Genomic DNA, 17,958 nt, shown 5'->3' on the forward strand with positions numbered 1-17,958 from the left:
TCTTGAGTTTAGTAATTAGTCTACTTTAACTCAGTAACTCTAATCTGCATTGCACGAATACTCTCTCTAGAGCTGTAGGCCTGTAGAGCAGTCTAGTATTTTTTTACCGCGAGGATGAATGGTAGCCGTAGGCCGTAGGTGTTTTGTCAGAGACTTAGGTTCTCATTCAGGGAATCAGGGTTGTGTGCTGTAAATATAGTTGCTACGTCGACGCAATAATTTTTTAAACTTTTGAGGGTGAATGGGATTGGTAGGTGTGTTGTTAGGGACTCAAAAGAGTCGGTGACTCAGGCTTGTCCTGTGTCCACGTCGATGCAATACGTAGTACATACTTTTAACTTCCGAGAGGAGCGAGTATTTAGGACTGAGAGTAGGTGTATTGTCAGGGAGTGACAGACTGTTAGGGGGGGCTCAGAGTCTCAGACTCACAAAGTCTCACAAAGTCTCAATCAGGCTGTCACAGACGTCGGGGACTCACAGTCTCACAGTCTCACAGTCTCACAGTCTCACAGTCTCAAAGAGTCACGAATTCAGGATGGAGTGTCTTTTTAAAAAAACAAAACAAAAAGGGATCAATGAGAAATTTCTGATTCTGATTCCGTTCAGAAAGTTTAAAGGACATAAAGTACAGTTTTGGTGCATAGTGACTCGTAGAGTCTTAGTGTGCATCTATTGAAAATTTGGGTCTGCAAACAATTTTGGGTGCAATTCGTTTACGTATATTTCAGAGAATTTTGAGAGAAGTGACTCAATTTCTCTTAGAAGGTTTCAAGTTTTTCACCAATCAGAAACGATTGAAACTACGTTTATGACCTGGAAATCGCAGTACATATTCTGATTCCAAATTTCGAGATCAATTTTTATTCTCGAAATTTTGTCCTCTCGTTTAGAAAAAAAAGTTTATAAAATTATTACCTCTCCATTGGTTCAAAAATATATTTCTGATTCTGAACGTTCAAAATCAGAATTTTTTAATCCTGTTTAAAACGACACCCGGGCTCAGGGCTCAGGGCTCAGGGCTCAGGGCTCAGGGCTCAGGCTCAGTCGGCAGGCCCTCAGCCCCCTCAAAGCTCAAAGCCATAGTTTAAAATATATTTAAATAAAATAATAATTAGGCAAGCTCAAGGCCTTAAGCCTCGAGCTAACTTCAACACGTACTACGTTGCAACGTTTTCAAATAAGAAAGTAAAAGTAAAAAGTTAAATTTGTAACTTTTTCCTATATATTCGTAGTCCTAAAGCTACCCATAAGAGCATTGTCCAGGTCAGAGTTTTGTCCTAACCACATTACCTAACTAGTGACCGCCCAACCATCGGTTCTGGAGACTTGAGCGTTGGTTGAGCGCTGTCAAATACATTAGCCCGCTACAGTGTCCCTTGATATTGACGATGTTCACATTCTAGAAGTTAAGGTATATATAAATGATAGAGATATTTAGGATTTACAGTCCACAGGCAACAGGCTACACAGTCTACCAGCACGATTAGCTTGACTTTTGTGTTATTAGTGACTTAGTGCCTAGTGACTAGTGTGACAAGTTCGCAAGTTCACAAGTGCCATATTGTCAGATAAAGAAAATGCAAAGATAATCACTTTTTAGTTGTTTTTCATTGGTCGGTTTTGTATTTTGTGGCCAAAAGTGTGAGAATAGGTGCACTATCGTGGGCAGCAAATCGAAACAGTAAAACGTTGCAACGTTTTCAGACGAAAAAGTAAAAGTAAAACGTTCAACTTAACCTCAAAGCACGGCCCGGGTCTCAAGCAAGAGGCTATGGCAAATTTAGAAGTAATAAAGAATAATTGCTAATTTGGGTCATGAGTAGACTCAGTAGAGGCACAAAAATATACCACAAGACTCCACAAAGTCCACATTGGCCACAACGGACTAAAAACCAAAAACCGCCATCAAGTCCAAGATGGCCCGGTTTTGGTTTAACTTTACGATATTTTGATAGGTCCTAAAGTCTCCTTCCCTAACTACCCTCAAGCCTCAGTGTCTTGATGATTTCGGTGACCTGATTTATAAAAAAAAAAGAAAGTCTACTGTGGAAAATGTATACTTTATTTTATCTTTAAAAAAAAACAACTACGCTCTCGCTGTCACAACTCAGTACTCACAGTCTCACAACTCACAAATACTTTTTTATTTTTGAAATTGTGAAATAAGTTTTTGGACGAGTAAAACTGTTGAATTCAGAAGGCAATGGTGAAACACCTTATTTCAGTGACTACTCGCGTGTTGAATTCCATATTTCCATAGCCCTTTAAAAAATATATATATATATATATACGTGAATTCTGTGACGTTTTTGTTGTTTTGGGGAATTCAGATTTGTTTTCAAAACGTTCCATTTCGAAATATGTACAGTCAAACCTCGATTATTGTATAGGGTCCGATTTCGGCCAAAAATTGAACAAAAATAGAGGTAGACAATAATGGTTATATGGGTCTGGGACCTATTTTTCCGGTTCATGTTGATATGTACTGCGCCTGCAACATTACAGTTGCTTGGATTGTTTTGATACTCTCTGCGCGATCGTATTCACAAGACTTCATGAGGTCAAAACGATCCTTCTGTTGTTCACTCGTGGTTTTGAACTCTTCACTGTCTTCATCACACTCATCGTGTATTTCCTTCTCAATTTCTAGCTCCTGCACACCCCCCATATGATAGTATCTCTTCGATATTCGATAGTTGCATTTCGGTTGATTCATCAACTCAATCATTCACTTCGGTTCTCAGTGCGGATGTTATGGGCTCGTCGGGATTAAGTATCATACAATATGACTTTAACGTTGCTGTGAGATCAATGATTTCGCTTTCTTCCCTAGATGTGATTCGCTTCACATAATCGGGCGTATTATTTATCAGGTTGCCCTCTGGAAGACAAGTTGATTTCAGCCAGCAATGGGCAATGCTTTTGACAGTTGTAGTTTCCCATATATCGTGTATGATGCGGGCAGCATCTAAGAGGCTTAAAATAGTGGGTCCGTCTGAAAAAAACTGGACAAAAATAGAGGTAAACAAATAGGCTGACGGTACAACAGTCTCAGTTCTCATCACACCTCATTTTCATTCTGGACGCAGAAAAGTTCCGTGCGTATGCCGTATTGCTGTACGTTTAAAAATAAATAAATAAAATTCGGTTTTTAATATTAAAAATGATAAAATATTAATATTATCGCTCTGCCGCGGGGCGGCGACTCGGCGAGGGCTATCAACAGAATTAAAAATAGGCCAATAGATTACCGATATTATTTTGAACTAATGAAAGGAAATCAATGATAAACAGAAATATAACTCAGCTAGTCTGATTACTCTTTGGTACTGGGCAACTGGCAGTCTGGGCATGGGGGGCCCCAGGGCCTTGCCCGCCTAAAATTTCAACCAGTTTTCGCGCGTTTAGCAACTTCTGGAAGGGTTTATTAAAAAAAGGGCTAAGCTAGATCAAACCGTTTCCCTTTATAAAACTTCTATAAACGGTAGTATTTACAGTGATTAGAATGGCTTACCTAAGTTCTTCGTATAGGACTGCCTCGTATAATATAAGAAGTAGACACTTGATTTTCTAGCCCCGAGACGTGCACCTAAAAACATACAGAGGACCGTATATGTAATAAAAGTTAAACGTAAACGTATATTTTATTCATTTTGTGAAAATTTTAACGGGGAACACGACCTCAGTCACCTCACGGCTCACGCTCCTCAACCAGCCCAACGAGCACGACTCACGCGAGTGACAACTGACAACTTGACAAGAGTCGAAACTCTGGTCTCTGTGACAGACTGACAGTGTGAGCCTGTGAAATATGTATTTACACTTTTATACTTAATTAAAAAAAGAAGAAGAGACTCCTCACTCCTCTCAGTTCTCAACTTCGGGACTTTCTCATCAATGACGCACTCCAGTCTCACAGACTCTCACACTCACAGCCACAGACTGACAGGCGGCCACAGCCCACAAAAAAAACCCACACCACAGTTCAGACTTCAGAATTCGACTCTCTCTCTCTCTCCCAGACTCTCTCTCTGAGAGAGAGAGAGAGTAGTAGAGTTTTAGTCACCAGCAGCCAGCAGGCCATTACTATAGACATCGCTCTTCAGTGTTCAGAAAAGTCTACTACATAAATACATATTAACAGTTCCATTCAGTGAATGAAAACAGTGCACACTGCAGCAGCAGCACAGTCAACACCTCAATCGCAGAGACGCAGACCTTTTGGGCTTTTTTAATTTTTTAATTTTATTTCAAATTTTTAGTTGTTTTACAAAAAATAATATAAAAATTGTGAGTCGTGCTTACTGTGTAAATAAATAAATACATATTGTACCAATTTGTTAGCAAACCAGCCATTTTCTGCATTTCAATATGTGTGGGGCAATACAGTCTACGTGGGTGTACACTTTGATCCTCGTAGCTTGCGTGAATGCCGCTGGCGCGTCGATCACTTGCCCTTCTGGATCTCACAATGTGACCGCTTTAGATCACTTTCAGACTCGAGGAGTGTATGCCCAGTATTACCCAAACTATGTTGACACAATTGCCAACGGTGAGCACATCATACCAAAACTAAGTGCTATTCACTATGATCGTGTGGAACCCATACTAAATATTGAAGGTCTCACCAAAAATAACGCAGCTCTGAAGGTGAGTATTGTATTTTGGTTTTTCTCCTTCACCCGATTTGCTTCGTAGTTTTGCTATCTATTTTTATCCGTGATATATCTTGAGAACTCAAGCTTTATTCCAACTACGTACAGCGGCGACTAACATCTATATTCCCATTCCGTCCTAGAGTTTTCTATATCGTACATGATAATCGCCAAATCTGCACGTGGTATATGAAATGGTTTACTATTCACATGCGATAGCTGAATCTTCACAGTATGGATGTTGCGTTCAATCGGCGTTTTGGCCGTTGTGAAACTGAACGAATCAGGTGGGGTTTTTATGAGAGTAGTATATCAGCACTTGCTCATATTATTATGTGGCGTAATATCCATAACGCAGGGTGGCCTTCCGAATCCTGAATTATTTCACTACTCTGCACCAATCATGGAAGATAGAATATATGCAAGATTCTTGTTTCGGTTTATCGCACCTTGCGACGGTGAGTATAAATTTCGAACATCAGCTGACGACGGAGCCATCTTGACAATCAATGGAGTCAGAGAATCATACGACTGGAGTGGTCATCCCGAACAGCAATTTTATACAGGTACTGTTTGAGTCGAATTGGAACACTATCGTGTTTGTGTATGTCCATCTGTTTGGATAGCAGACGAGGTTTCTGGTACGCATTTTTTCGTCGTCCAAAACGAGTTGCATTTGAGACTGCGCTCTGCTCATCACGAGTTTACCGCACAGGATCTCATGTCAGGTGTACCCGTCCATATAAGCAGATTCACTCCGTTTCGAATGAGATCATTGAGTTTATTGCGTTAGTTTAATGGTATTGTCAATTCGCCTTCATATCTGAAGTGAATAAATAAATATAAAACTATATGCCATGGAAAGGGTCAAAGCGATTTTTCTGTTGTGATATCGAAGCAGCAAACTATGCTGCATCAGCCACAGAAAATTATGCTTTTACTGATAGCAAGCTTCTGTGTACTTCAGACAACGTAGAGCGCTCTGTTCATAGTTATAGGTTCGCTTGTTAGCCCATTTTTAGTGTTTTAAATCAAGATCATGTAAGATTTTTTGTGGAAAATTTACACTCAGTCGAAATAATTAGATAATCAATGACAAGTTTAGCTATTGCACATAGGTAGACCGTGCCCCTTTTGTGATAATCAATCATTATATGTACGTCTTCCTTTTTTAAAATATGTTATATTAATTGTCATGTAATAATGTATTTTATTTTATTACCCCGTTCGTTCCGAATTTGCGTACGGCAGAAATCACAGCGGCGATTAATTTAGAGCGAGAGGCTATGGTAATATACACGGTTGTCGTTTGACGTGCAAGCGCTCAATCCATCTTATATTTTTGTCGCACCAATCTTTTGCAATCGCAGATAAATTCACGTTCACCGCCGGGTCTGTGCGTTCAGTCATGTTTGAGTATTTTGAAGGAACGGGCCATATGGTTGTTCGGCTGCAGTGGAAACCCCCCGGTGCCTCGGATTACTCGGTGGTGCCCAGTGAGTATTTAGTCCCTGCCATGGGTCCTGAGGTAAGATCCATATATGTATACACATCAGTACACGGGTACACAATATCTAGACTGTATGTGGTGCCTTGCAAGTTTTGAGTTTACTATGAGGTCTGAAATTCATCCTATACGTATACGCCCATAGTCACGCATGCATTTGCAATTCGGTACATAGTGTGTTCAGCAGTTAGCCGATAGCTGATATGTGTCCCAAATTCAGTACACTTATAGATTGATTAGTGTTCCTTTGCAGTGCACATAAAAGTACTCGGTTTTATTGACAAATGCGAGATACATTGTTCAGTGTATATTTGTGTATAATTCATGTGGCTAGAAAGGATTTAGAACACGATGGAACATGATCCTCTCGTAACGTTACACATGCCTCAATTCCGGATTCTTAAAGGAATACATTTATGCTTCTATTTGCGGAGACACGTTTTACTATTGCACTTCTCGTTGTGCTGCGACATCTAGCTCATGTGCGGGTTCTGATACTATGTTTTATTAATGCAGACGTATGGAATATCTACCACTGTTACATTCTGCGAGTGAAGTTGGTCGATGTTTTGCGGACGTACGAAGGATTCGATGAATACGTTTGTAGCCTGTATGCTTTACTAGCTGGTAACTGATGGTCAATTTGATTCATGAATAGTTACATAGATACCTGTAGTATCACAGATGGCATCCAATGTTGCAACAAGATTACCCTAAGATATAATTGCCTGTAAAATAACTACATGTAACTTGTATTTTATTGAAAGCAATGTCGACTAAGTTCTTTGATCGGATTTTTACAAACTGCACAGGTACTCGTCACCACGCACAACACGATCACCATCGACGGCAAAGCTGAAGTTCAGTACTTCGAGGCTCGCTTGTCGGAGAAACCGCTGCAGACTGTTTATGTGGATATAGGCAACGAGGCCGGTGCCGACATATTTGGTGTTGACAAATGCGTTCTTATCTTCACCCCCGAGAATTGGGAAACTCCTCAGGTATGCAACTGATCAAGTATATTATATGTATAAGCGCTCATCTAGAAGATTGTATTTTCTTCTGTTTTTGAGTCTAGCATCTGGATATCTCTTTTGACTGTATTTTTTAACCCGAGCATCGTATAAATTACGTAATACGGTGCGCCGAATGCAAGACAGCCGAGCACTATATGGTACTCAAAAATGCCCTTATCTACACTCTCATGGTGGTTTATCCGATCACCTGTTTTTCAATCTGATTTGTTGCAATGTGCTCATGTCTTAAACGGTTAAAGACGCGGTTGCTTCAGAGTAGAGGCCCGGTCGGGACTATCGGGCGATATAAACTCTGATACATTATATACGCAATCTATCATCTATAATTCTCACCACAGACCGTGCACGTGGCGCCTATTCTGGGTACAACGTCCACTCGTAAAGTGGAAGGCACTATGTGGATCACCTTGAAGCCGAGGTACAACAAAGAAATTGCACCAGGTGGTGTGGCCGTGATCGATCCCGCGACCAGTCCTCAATCGTCTGGCAGCAGGGCACAGTGTACCGGTTGGGGAGATCCTCACTACACAATGTTTGACGGCAAGAAGTTCGACCTTTACGAACAGGTATGCACAATACTCACGTGATTTACTAGATTTAAAATGGCCGAGTGAATTTGTCGGGTGTTGATATGTGCGTTGTGCCCTCATCTTGTCAGTACGGCTCACCGCGTGTCGAACGCGCAACAGATTCTAGCTGAACGCAAGTCTGGCGTATCTCTGATTTAAACGATTGGCTTGTTAGCGTCTGTTGCAGTATACTATAATGGAGTACGAGATTTTCGATTATATGCTCTGAGGCAACTTCCAGAATTTCCTGCTTCAATCATAGTACCACTTGTGGGCAATCCACTCAATCTTTGAACGCAATTGGCCATCCATATCGGTACTTCCCAATGGCTGAAGTGATTTTATGCTAATAAAGTCCACGTCGTACCTCATTTCAGGGTATGTTCACTCTTGCACGTGATTACACGGGAGACTTCGGCGTACAAACATATCTGATTCCATGCGATGAAATTGGTGCCAAAGTCACTTGCACATATCTTGGATTCTTGGTCTACAAGGGAACCAAAATTCAGTTCAGGATGAATCCGGGCGAATCCCACGCGGACATTTGGTGAGTGGTGTGGTGCGGTGTATTGTGGTGTTCAACATGCGTTGTTTTCAATTCCGAATGGGGAAAGGAAAGTATGGTAAAAACACCATATTATCCAATTATCGTCTTGGGGTATTTGAATCTATTCTATACCTTCGGAAGTGATGTACCGTCCCAATGTACTCATTTTATGCGTGTTCTCTATTTCCTTTGTGAATAGGGATCCCACAGTGTTCGTAGACATCCTTGAAGACAACAACAACGGCGTATCCATGGTACGGAACAGCGATAACAATGTTGTGTTCAATCTTCCCAACGGAATGTCCGTCAAATGCACCACTGGATTTTATAGAAAGGAACGGCAAGATGGTGAGTCGAAAACTGTTATAGCGCCTGTCGATTGTCTGACGTTTCGTGAACATCTGAAACTAACACACATGGTACACGATGCGAAATTTGTACGTACTAGAGTAGCTATCTCGTGAACGCTCAAAGTTTCTAGTTGCGTTGTGATGTTAACGTTCTAGCTAGTATCAATACAGGTTGGAATTTATTATTAATAGAATAGGCTTACACAAATATCTGTCAGATGTCATTTTTATTCCACTTCAACTTACACGAGACACTGTGCATACTATTTCAGGCAATCACTGGAGATACCTCAATTTCTACATAGAGGCACCCACAACCATGTACGAAAAGCTCACCGGTATGTGTGGGCTTTTCGATGGATCGTCTGACGGAGAAACGACCAATCCTAGCGAGATCGCCGACGTAAGTTATAGTGTACTTTATTGACTGACACTACGTTTCCTCGCATTTTCAACACATTTAGTTCATCATGGTATTGACCAATGCTAACAACTGATCAATGGTCCCACACGAAATGTGCGGGTGAGCTCTCATCTAACACACAAACCGTTAGCTCACTGTCAAGCTGACATGTGTTATCTGATGCCTATGGCTGGTTCTGTCTCTTTTTAGAAAGTTTGAGGAGAAATACAATACAGTACGCCTCTGCCGTTATGTGTAGCTCCATATGTATGTTCTCGATGTGATCGTTTGTACGTTGATTGGTAGTCTTTCAAACTTCAGCATCTATGTTTTGCTTCACGGATACAGACACATAGACGCCGTACCAGCAACCGCACACACGTACTTATACAATGAACTAATTCTTAGAAAAATGAATTGTATCACAGAAATGGCTTGTTACAGACGAATCGGAATGGATCATCTATGGGGATCAGCAGCCCATTTCCCCAACACCAACACCCCGACCCGACGACCCTACAGGTCCCACCAGCGGCTATACCCCACCAATCACTATGGATGCATTTGAATTCGCGGATGGTTGTAACCCGAATACAGCGCCTAATGAACCCCTACCGTCATCGGGTTCAGGGGTATGTGACTGTTAGGAGGTGTATATGCGGTGCTTTCTTTTAGACAATTTGAATGATCGTATATGCGCTGTTCTGCACGGCATATCCCGAGACATATCTCTTTCGCGGTATCTCATAAGCGTTCGAAGCCGCTAATCCACACGGGATGTTCTCGTCCTGTATCGCATGCAACATAGTGCCCTGTTTCATGTATCTTCATATGATGTATTTGTACCGTCCCCAGTCAGAGAAAAATATTTCGCATTCGGCGAACCTCTATGCAAACACAGATGCCAGTTTCGGTGTCGTGGTGCTGTTTGCTACCCGAATCCACTCATGTATTGATGTGATCTGACAGCCCTCGCCACTTCGCTCCCATTCTTTCTCTTTCCATCATTTTCTTTTCCCATCGTCAGTCTCCGATCACACCCAGAACACTGAACAGTACGTACGAGCCCATCGAGGACCCAGAGCCTACCGACGAAGTTGTCAACGCGTGCAAAGATATTATTAACAGTGGAGTCTGCGAATCAATGTCGGATGATGATATTCTAGGGTTTGTTGAAGGCTGTGCGATTGATACCACGCTTGCCGAGGTATGCAATTGGATAGGGTCATGACATTTAGGCTTTTTGAAGACAATTTTTTATACATGCTGTTGTATTCATTGCTAAACGTGCAAGTGTCTGTATTATTAATATATGCCGAGAGTTGCATGATATAGAATTCGCTCGTAGTGGTATGTTACTTTATAGTGAGGTGCTTGGTGTGGTGAACTGTGTAAATCAGAGGGTGCCTTTGGATTCTATGATCGTAACAGAAAAAGGGGGTCGTTGAGGGCAGTTATTTTGTGTTGAGGGCTTGATGTATTCAAAGGCGTGTGCTTGTGGGGGATACTGAATGTTCGTATATAGGATATGGTTCGATCAATTTTTCTTGGTCCGGTTGGCGACTTTGGTACGAATAATAAATAAATAGCAAGCACCTGATAGGATTGTATCGTATATTTGGTTGCAATTGATAGAGACTCATACTCATCATTTAAATTTCTATTTTTTGAATGCAGCTGGATGTGCCACCCCCCGAAGCAGCGGAACCATTCTTAGAAGCGTGCTCATTCGAAGAGAAAAAGGATGCTTGCAACCAGTGTACATCGCTTCAGCAATGCGACATGGCCACTAATACCTGTGTGACTGTGGCATCCAGTTGTGGAGTTGGTTGTGGCGAAGCGAACGGGCACGGTACCTGTGATGAATCCAATAGCGTATGTGATTGCACGGAGGATTATACGGGTATACACTGTGAATCCCCCCTAGAGCCCTGCAAGACTGACCCATGCTTGAACGGGGGAATTTGCTCGAATGAAGCGCTTCAAACTACCTGCGAGTGTGTTGACGGCTACCAAGGTGTACGATGTGAGCAGTCTCCAGCATGCCAAAGCGCTGGGACGGATGAAAGTACAGGTAAAGTGTACAAGCTGGAAGTATATACGGAATGCATAGCTTAGTAAACTCATGCAGACATTATCAGCTGTGGACGTATGCTCACCATTATGAAACGGATAGTGATAGATATAAGGCGACCCTGCCTGCTGTAGGCGTACACTTGCTGCTTTTGACTCTATAGTGTATTGTTCAGAAGAAACCTACAGCAGCAAGGTGAGTCTATATACAAGACATGTAAAGTGAATCGTCGGCATCAGCACAGTGAGATGCGTCGAGTGAGCGACAGGATCTACACCGTGCTGGAGATAAAGTTTTTCCCAGTAGATGCAATAGAGTACCTCGTGCATATACACCAGTTTGTGACGAGCCAACGCGGACAGGACAATTCTTCCCGACGCTGCACGAATTTCAAAGTAAGGCCTCATGTACACATATTAGTATTTCATGATCTGAAGCGATAGGATCCTGATTTTACGTAGGCAATTTTAATACTCCTCTATTTACAAATAAAATGACTCGACCTTCAAATCGACAAGACAATATAGGCCATACTCAGTCGATACACCCACGCCGGTAGTTCAATTTAGTTATGAACGTGTATATGTACTGGTAAATATTAAAATCAGTCGACGAATTTATCTGACGAGTTATCTGCCTGCCTGGATTGTTGTCAGGGAAGGTGAGTCAAATTTGAATATTTATTGAAACAGTAAGTGTTGCATCAAGTTGGGCATCTCATAGTTAGAGAACTAAGCTCACGATACCATGGCTGTGATTGGAATGGTGCTGCAGTTCTCTACATATGTGCTATAGAAAACAGTATATGAGGGCAATACACCCGACTACCAGTTCATTTTACATACTACAATTACTCTTGAATTGTCAACAACAGGTACGAGAAATCCATTTTCATTTAGGAGCAGCGAAAAATTGTAGGATTCATGTAAAGTCTGAAAAATGAAAGTATGTCCAAAAAGTGCGAGTGTTAATAGGCGGAATAGCTCAGTGGTTAAAACACTGAATTGTAATCTGTAGGCCCCGGTTCAGGCGAAATCGTAAAAAAAAGGTCTATTCACAGGGGTTCACACTGCAGGTTGACGCCTGAGCTATCCTCGACCGGTTGCTGGGCAGCCTGGGGCACAAAATTCGAGAAGGCTCGATAAATAAAAACGGGTCATAGCAAGACTATGACGTCAAGAGATCCGAAGATTAGAGCGGACGTCGCCATTGAGACCAACTGATGAAGGCCAGAAATGAGACAGACGAGTGGACGGACGACTGATATGCCGAAAAACCAAAAAGACAAAAGGCCAAAAAAAAGCTAAGTAAAGACCAAAGGCCCGAAAGATAGATCGCAATAATTGTTCTGACCAATCACGAATTGTACACAACAAGAAGGAACACCATCGCTTTTTGGTTTTTCTTCGGACATCGTTTTTGAAACGAACCACTTGCTTATCTTGTGCTAAAAAGCTTTTTATCTTGAAACGATCGTTTAGGCAAATGTGATATTTGCAATTTAAACGTATCCGATGCGTCCGAGCTTTAGGCCGAAAAAATTGCTTGACCAGTCTCGTAATATATACAGCAAGAGATGACAGAACAGTGTGCTTGACACCTTTCCTCAATGTAGTAATTTGATCATCGCTATCAATATATTTGTCATGAGGGTTTCGGCGGGTACACATTTATTCTGCGAGATATATACTAAAATGTAGAATGGCACGTCGAGAAAGTATACTCCCCTCACACAGCTTGAAGCTTTGTTTCATAATGAGTTCACCTGCTACCAGAGACAGTAATATTCACATGCAGATCCTCTCAGTAAAGGTTTATTCTATTTGGGGGTTGGGACGTCAACTTTCGCAATGCGAGGGTCTCACTTCACTCAGAAGGATTGTCTTGGTGAATAATAAAATCAACTACTACTGAACAAACCCTCGTCCAACAGAAATTTAGTGGCGAACGCTACTATTATTTGTTCGAAGGTCGTTTTATTTCCATAGAACATTTTAAATTCTATCAGGTATTTATGTTATAATTTAGAGTTCTATTTTCTTAGTTCTCACAATTTAGAACAAATCATGTACATTGTCATGATTTCCCCCACCTACATCGGTGTGAAAGAGGTCAAGGGATTTCAAAAAGAACGCGTTCTCATTGGCATGACCGGAGAAGTAGCCGTCTTCTCCAGCCGCACCGAAGTGTCCCGCATCCCAGTCAGTCTGTAGCAAACATGTGCTTGACCTACAGTATTCATCTTTTGTATCTTCCCTATAATCACTTGCACAATGCTCGGTCTCACCACTACCTAGATTTCCCGTCGAGGTATATAGATTGTCGCCAGTTATCTTCGTAGAGTCACCTGGAATCGGATTTAGCCGAGAACCGTAATATTGCAAGGAGCGCAAATGCCTTAGTTTAGCCACCATCTTCGCTGGGTGCCAGTACGGCACTCGATTATCTTTCATTGAACCTGAAATTAGAAATACAAGTCTTCACCAATTAAAGAGAATAATAATAGCCAAGTGTCGTAGTAATAAATTTTGAGAGCATTATCGCGTAGCTGGAACGTTTAAGATACAAATAAACATATAAAGTGGCCCTTTGGAAGTCAGTTCTTATGCCATTATAGTCAGAAGTAAGACTGCGAACTGGTATCCAATGTACAATTTTACACAGTTTTTATTGAGAATCCAACCATGTAGAACAAACGTACATCCAAGTTATAGCTTAATAGGGGGCTTGCGGTTACGCTGAGAAGTATCGCGAGGAATGTGGACGATTTTTAATATTCGATTACGTATCAAGTGTCTTTATGATCACACCAAGTCACCCAAATTAAATCTCCTTATTCATTGATATACACACAATCATGCTGCCCATGCTCATCTATCGATCAGACACAGTCACACTCTCAAATTTACGAAGCAATGTGTACGAGCGTGTCTCTCGTATTGCTCATACCTGTGAATAGCATATCAGGCAGTTGGCTGTCAGTTGTGAGATTGTCGTACGGACAATACGTCTTGATATAGTCGTAGACTGCAACGCTGGTGGATGGGTCGCCCCACTCATCGTACTCGTGCACTGTCAAGGCCAATGTGTCATCCAGCATCGCTGTCAATACATCTGTAAATGGGACCTAGCGTGTGCAGTCCAAGAACATTTGCGGAATTTGAAATGCTATAAACATAAAGTATACACTTTCAATAAATGCGCGAGGGGTAATCGCTGTTGCCTCCACTGACGCTGAAGCGTCAATAATATTTCGATATCGAATGATGTAAGCAATCGGCGGATGTTTGGAGGTGATGTACACGAGCTCCTTATGCACATGGTATACACACATACATGACCTCCGTCGCATGAATGGTAGTTTAATGGAAAGACACATTGCGCCGATCTGAGATATAGTATGGAAGTCGAGTGACAAAAAACCATCTTATGTCCAATTTAGCAAACTGGTTCTGAAGGCCTTATCCCAACAATTTCACAGCAGACTTTCAACATAGAATGGCCGGTTCAGAAAATGCAATTATACAGCAAATTCAAACCAAGCCTTCAGAACGGCACAATACAATGAATCAGAAATCATTTGAACTAAAAATACCTTGATAATAGAACACTGGTAATGATGCGCAATCATTTGACATACACACCGCACATTTCCCTAACAGCTCAATGGAGTGAGAAAATTTACTGGCTGACAAACACACATCGAATGATTTCAACACCACGATAACAAAGGCGTTTTGCATGTATCACAAAATATATAGCATACCTTCATGACAGCGCACTTGAACAGAAAGGGCGATCGAATCACAACAGCAGCAGCCAACAGTCCGCCAGCACTGGACCCGCGAATGGCAGTCAGCGACGCTTGGGAGACACCTGAACAATAAATCGTATGCGATGGCTGACTTAGTTGAAATGCAGGTCTCCAGTATTTATCAACCAGGGTTGTATTCAGGGCAAAATTTTCATGTGGTCGATAAATTAGAACAAGGGGACAGTGCGAACCCCTTGCTAGGTGCAGACAAGTATGTCCATTTTCGCGTCAAACAGGGTTCAAAGTGGAATTTCAGTCGCAACGCCTTCAGCTCGTTAGCCAACTTGGTTCACGAGTACACATAGATCAAAGAAATCCACACAGGGGACTTTTGCGTGACGAGAAAAACGTAAAAAACCTTAGAGAGTTCAGCATTACTGTAAAAGCTGATAGGTGGCCGTAGAGAATGATGAGGACTAGACTGCACTAATTAAAACAGTTGGTGATACAGGTTGTATCCAGTGCACGATAAATACACTGCACGCAAGCCAGTCTACGAAAAGGAGTCAGTCGGAGTCTTTAATGGATCTCCAATCACATGTGCAGGCAGCAATAGGTTCACGTCGCACAAACAAATACTCAGAAACACGACAATCGCGAACAGTTCTCATATTTACGCGTAGGCACGTATTCGAGGATCTGCAACAAATGTTCACACGTGTGGATAAGTCGGCTCACCTGCGGAGTGGAGATGCCGCACACATGCCTCCATGTCCTCAAAGGATCTGTGCTTATTCATCAGTTTACCCATTCGATGCCACCGTTTGCCATGCTCTCCTGGATAATAATAGCCGCACGATATCAAATGCAAAATTTGAAGTACTGCGTCGCGATTGTAGATTGCTGCCACGTGGAAACTACAGCACACACTAGGCGGTACTGGTGTACGTAGAAGGGTACATTTCAATTGTTATGTTAAATGCGCGTTAATCCTGTCTGTGTTGCGCAGTATAGTCCGGGAGCTCTTATTTAGTCCACTATACTCACAGCACTTTAAAAATGCGAACTTACCCCCACCGCGCACGTGGCACAAGGCGTATACAAAGCCCCTATTCAACATTGGGATACGTTCAGCTTTGTAGTCGGCGTCCAGTTTGTGCCCATACGCGCCGTAGCCCTGCACTATCAGGGGTGAAGGCGAACTCTGCTCCAGCACACCGCGTTTGGCGATCAAAGTCATAGGCACAGCCGTTCCATCCGCGCTCTCTGATTTAGGGATATAGGTCAAGACGATATGGAGGGTTGTAGATTTGATATAATTATGTAAGGTTGACATCTCTGTAGTTGAAGCAAATAGAGTTCGTGCCCACATTTCTGATTGCGTTTACATCATCTTGGGGTAGCTCGATGGAGACCATAGAGGGAAAGAATAGACGGATGTTGTTTCCAGTTGGAGAACCAGGATATGATACTTGCAAGCAAAGAGCAATGATGGGTGACTTGCACAGAGAATTTGATACTTTACGTGGGTATCTTTAACCATACTTGTAAGTGAAAGCATTGTCAGGAAGCAAAATCGAAATCGGGACACTGTCGGCAGTGATAATACAAAGACTATGAGATGAAGTCTTGTACAACACGTACCTGCAAATATCTGGCGCACTTCGATATCATCCTTGACTAGTGTGGGTGGCATACGATTCTCAATGTTTTCCATATCGGCTATGCCTTCAGACAGCGACGGGATGGACACCTAAAGGAATGGCCATCGAAATAATTTAGAATAGTCAATGTTTGCACGAATTTTCGGGTTCTACAAACCACAGATCACATCAAATCCTTACACACAAACTGTAGATATAAGAATACTACATCTTTTCTCGTCGCGAAGAATACGTATGTGATAACGCGCTCGAACACCGATGATCTCCGTACTTCATCACGTCACATATACACATCAAAGTATAAAATCCTAAAAAGGGGTTGGTCAAGCATAGCGTAGATTCACATACCTCTCTGTGCGTGATCACGGAACCATCCCTCAAATCACATGTAACAACAACCTCTGGAGTCGATGGAGACGACAAACCCAAGCGCAAACAATGTGTGTTGTATGTCTGATTCGCACCTGGAATCAACGTGCACGCCGAGGATGGTAGCTTGGCTGTACGTAGTTCCCTGTGGTGCGGGTGTGGTTATACACGTTAATTCTTTGTTGCACAATTCCTCGTCACGAACAGATCACCCCATTATTTCTATATTTATGTCGAAAAATTGAGTTCACGAGCACAGATAGGTATTCCGTGGGCTGGTTCGACCGTGCGCGGCTCGCACTCGCTTTTTGTGGAATAAAATCTAGTATATGTACACTGGCGTACCCCAGGGTATCTCAGATTAGTATACCCTTAGCGGAGCATCCCAAAGTGGATGTAAAACGGCTTTCGAGAAGGTAAGTGTGAGGGACTCACCTTATTCGTGCGAGAGAAATGTAACGATTTAAATAATGCCGGACGGGATTCAAATTGTTGGAATTGAACTCGCGGACTCAAAGCAAAGCTAGTGATTGTTAATTAGTACCGAGATAAAAATGGGAGTCGTTCGTATCTGTCATATCCTCGAATATAACTAGTGCAGCTATATTCAAGTATGATATATGATAATCCAGATCCAGAACAGACACAGGATGCTTACTGTTGAGTGATTGTTCACTTCAAAAGGTATCTGCAGTTTGTTAGCTATAGTTATTGGAGTACAACAATCAAGTTTGCGTTGTAGCTCCTGGGCGAATCAACGATCAGCACTATATTGATGTTGTAACTTGGGATTATTCGATACCACCTAAACAGGCGCTTTGCCGCGAGTGCAACAGTGGTGAGTACCACACTGATAGAGAGACGTGCAAAAACTACCGACCACAATTCAACAAACTTACCGAGTATTCAAATCCATGATGGTCATTTTCGGCGCCCCATATTTGTCTCGCATATACATCACACAGTAGTCCGCATAGATGTCCATGTCCACTATAGGTTCCTGGGTCAGCGTGTTTCAAGCAGATA

General features: G+C 42.1%; 3 protein-coding genes across 3 annotated transcripts in view; 1 reads left to right on the forward strand and 2 right to left on the reverse strand.

Moving 5' to 3' along the window:
* Positions 1-2,503: 2,503 nt before the first annotated feature.
* On the reverse strand, positions 2,504-2,668 carry SARC_05248 (hypothetical protein; the record flags this gene model as incomplete). The annotated part of the gene is made up of 1 exon (XM_014300883.1): positions 2,504-2,668. A coding segment is annotated over one exon (165 nt), but the record flags the coding sequence as incomplete, so codon positions are not given.
* Positions 2,669-4,371: 1,703 nt separating this feature from the next.
* Positions 4,372-12,472, forward strand: SARC_05249 (hypothetical protein; the record flags this gene model as incomplete). Its single annotated transcript, XM_014300884.1, has 12 exons — positions 4,372-4,650; positions 5,014-5,221; positions 6,026-6,183; positions 6,975-7,163; positions 7,538-7,765; positions 8,146-8,318; positions 8,518-8,666; positions 8,941-9,071; positions 9,500-9,703; positions 10,099-10,278; positions 10,749-11,806; positions 12,221-12,472. 11 exons carry the CDS (start codon positions 4,372-4,374, stop codon positions 11,187-11,189), a joined length of 2,340 nt encoding a protein of 779 aa, XP_014156359.1. The 3' UTR covers positions 11,190-11,806; positions 12,221-12,472.
* A 635-nt stretch (positions 12,473-13,107) lies between these two features.
* SARC_05250 (hypothetical protein) overlaps positions 13,108-17,958 on the reverse strand; it is an 11,748-nt gene continuing 6,897 nt past the window's right edge. The window contains exons 8-15 of the mRNA XM_014300885.1: positions 17,832-17,932; positions 16,912-17,077; positions 16,544-16,652; positions 15,971-16,165; positions 15,638-15,736; positions 14,912-15,021; positions 14,095-14,272; positions 13,108-13,603 (exon numbers count right to left, since the gene is read on the reverse strand). Of these exons, the coding sequence (XP_014156360.1) occupies positions 13,200-13,603; positions 14,095-14,272; positions 14,912-15,021; positions 15,638-15,736; positions 15,971-16,165; positions 16,544-16,652; positions 16,912-17,077; positions 17,832-17,932 (1,362 nt within the window). The 3' untranslated portion in view covers positions 13,108-13,199. The remainder of the gene's footprint in view (positions 13,604-14,094; positions 14,273-14,911; positions 15,022-15,637; positions 15,737-15,970; positions 16,166-16,543; positions 16,653-16,911; positions 17,078-17,831; positions 17,933-17,958) is intronic.

Source organism: Sphaeroforma arctica, assembly GCF_001186125.1.
Source record: "Sphaeroforma arctica JP610 unplaced genomic scaffold supercont1.329, whole genome shotgun sequence".
NCBI classification, from domain to species: Eukaryota; class Ichthyosporea; order Ichthyophonida; genus Sphaeroforma; species Sphaeroforma arctica.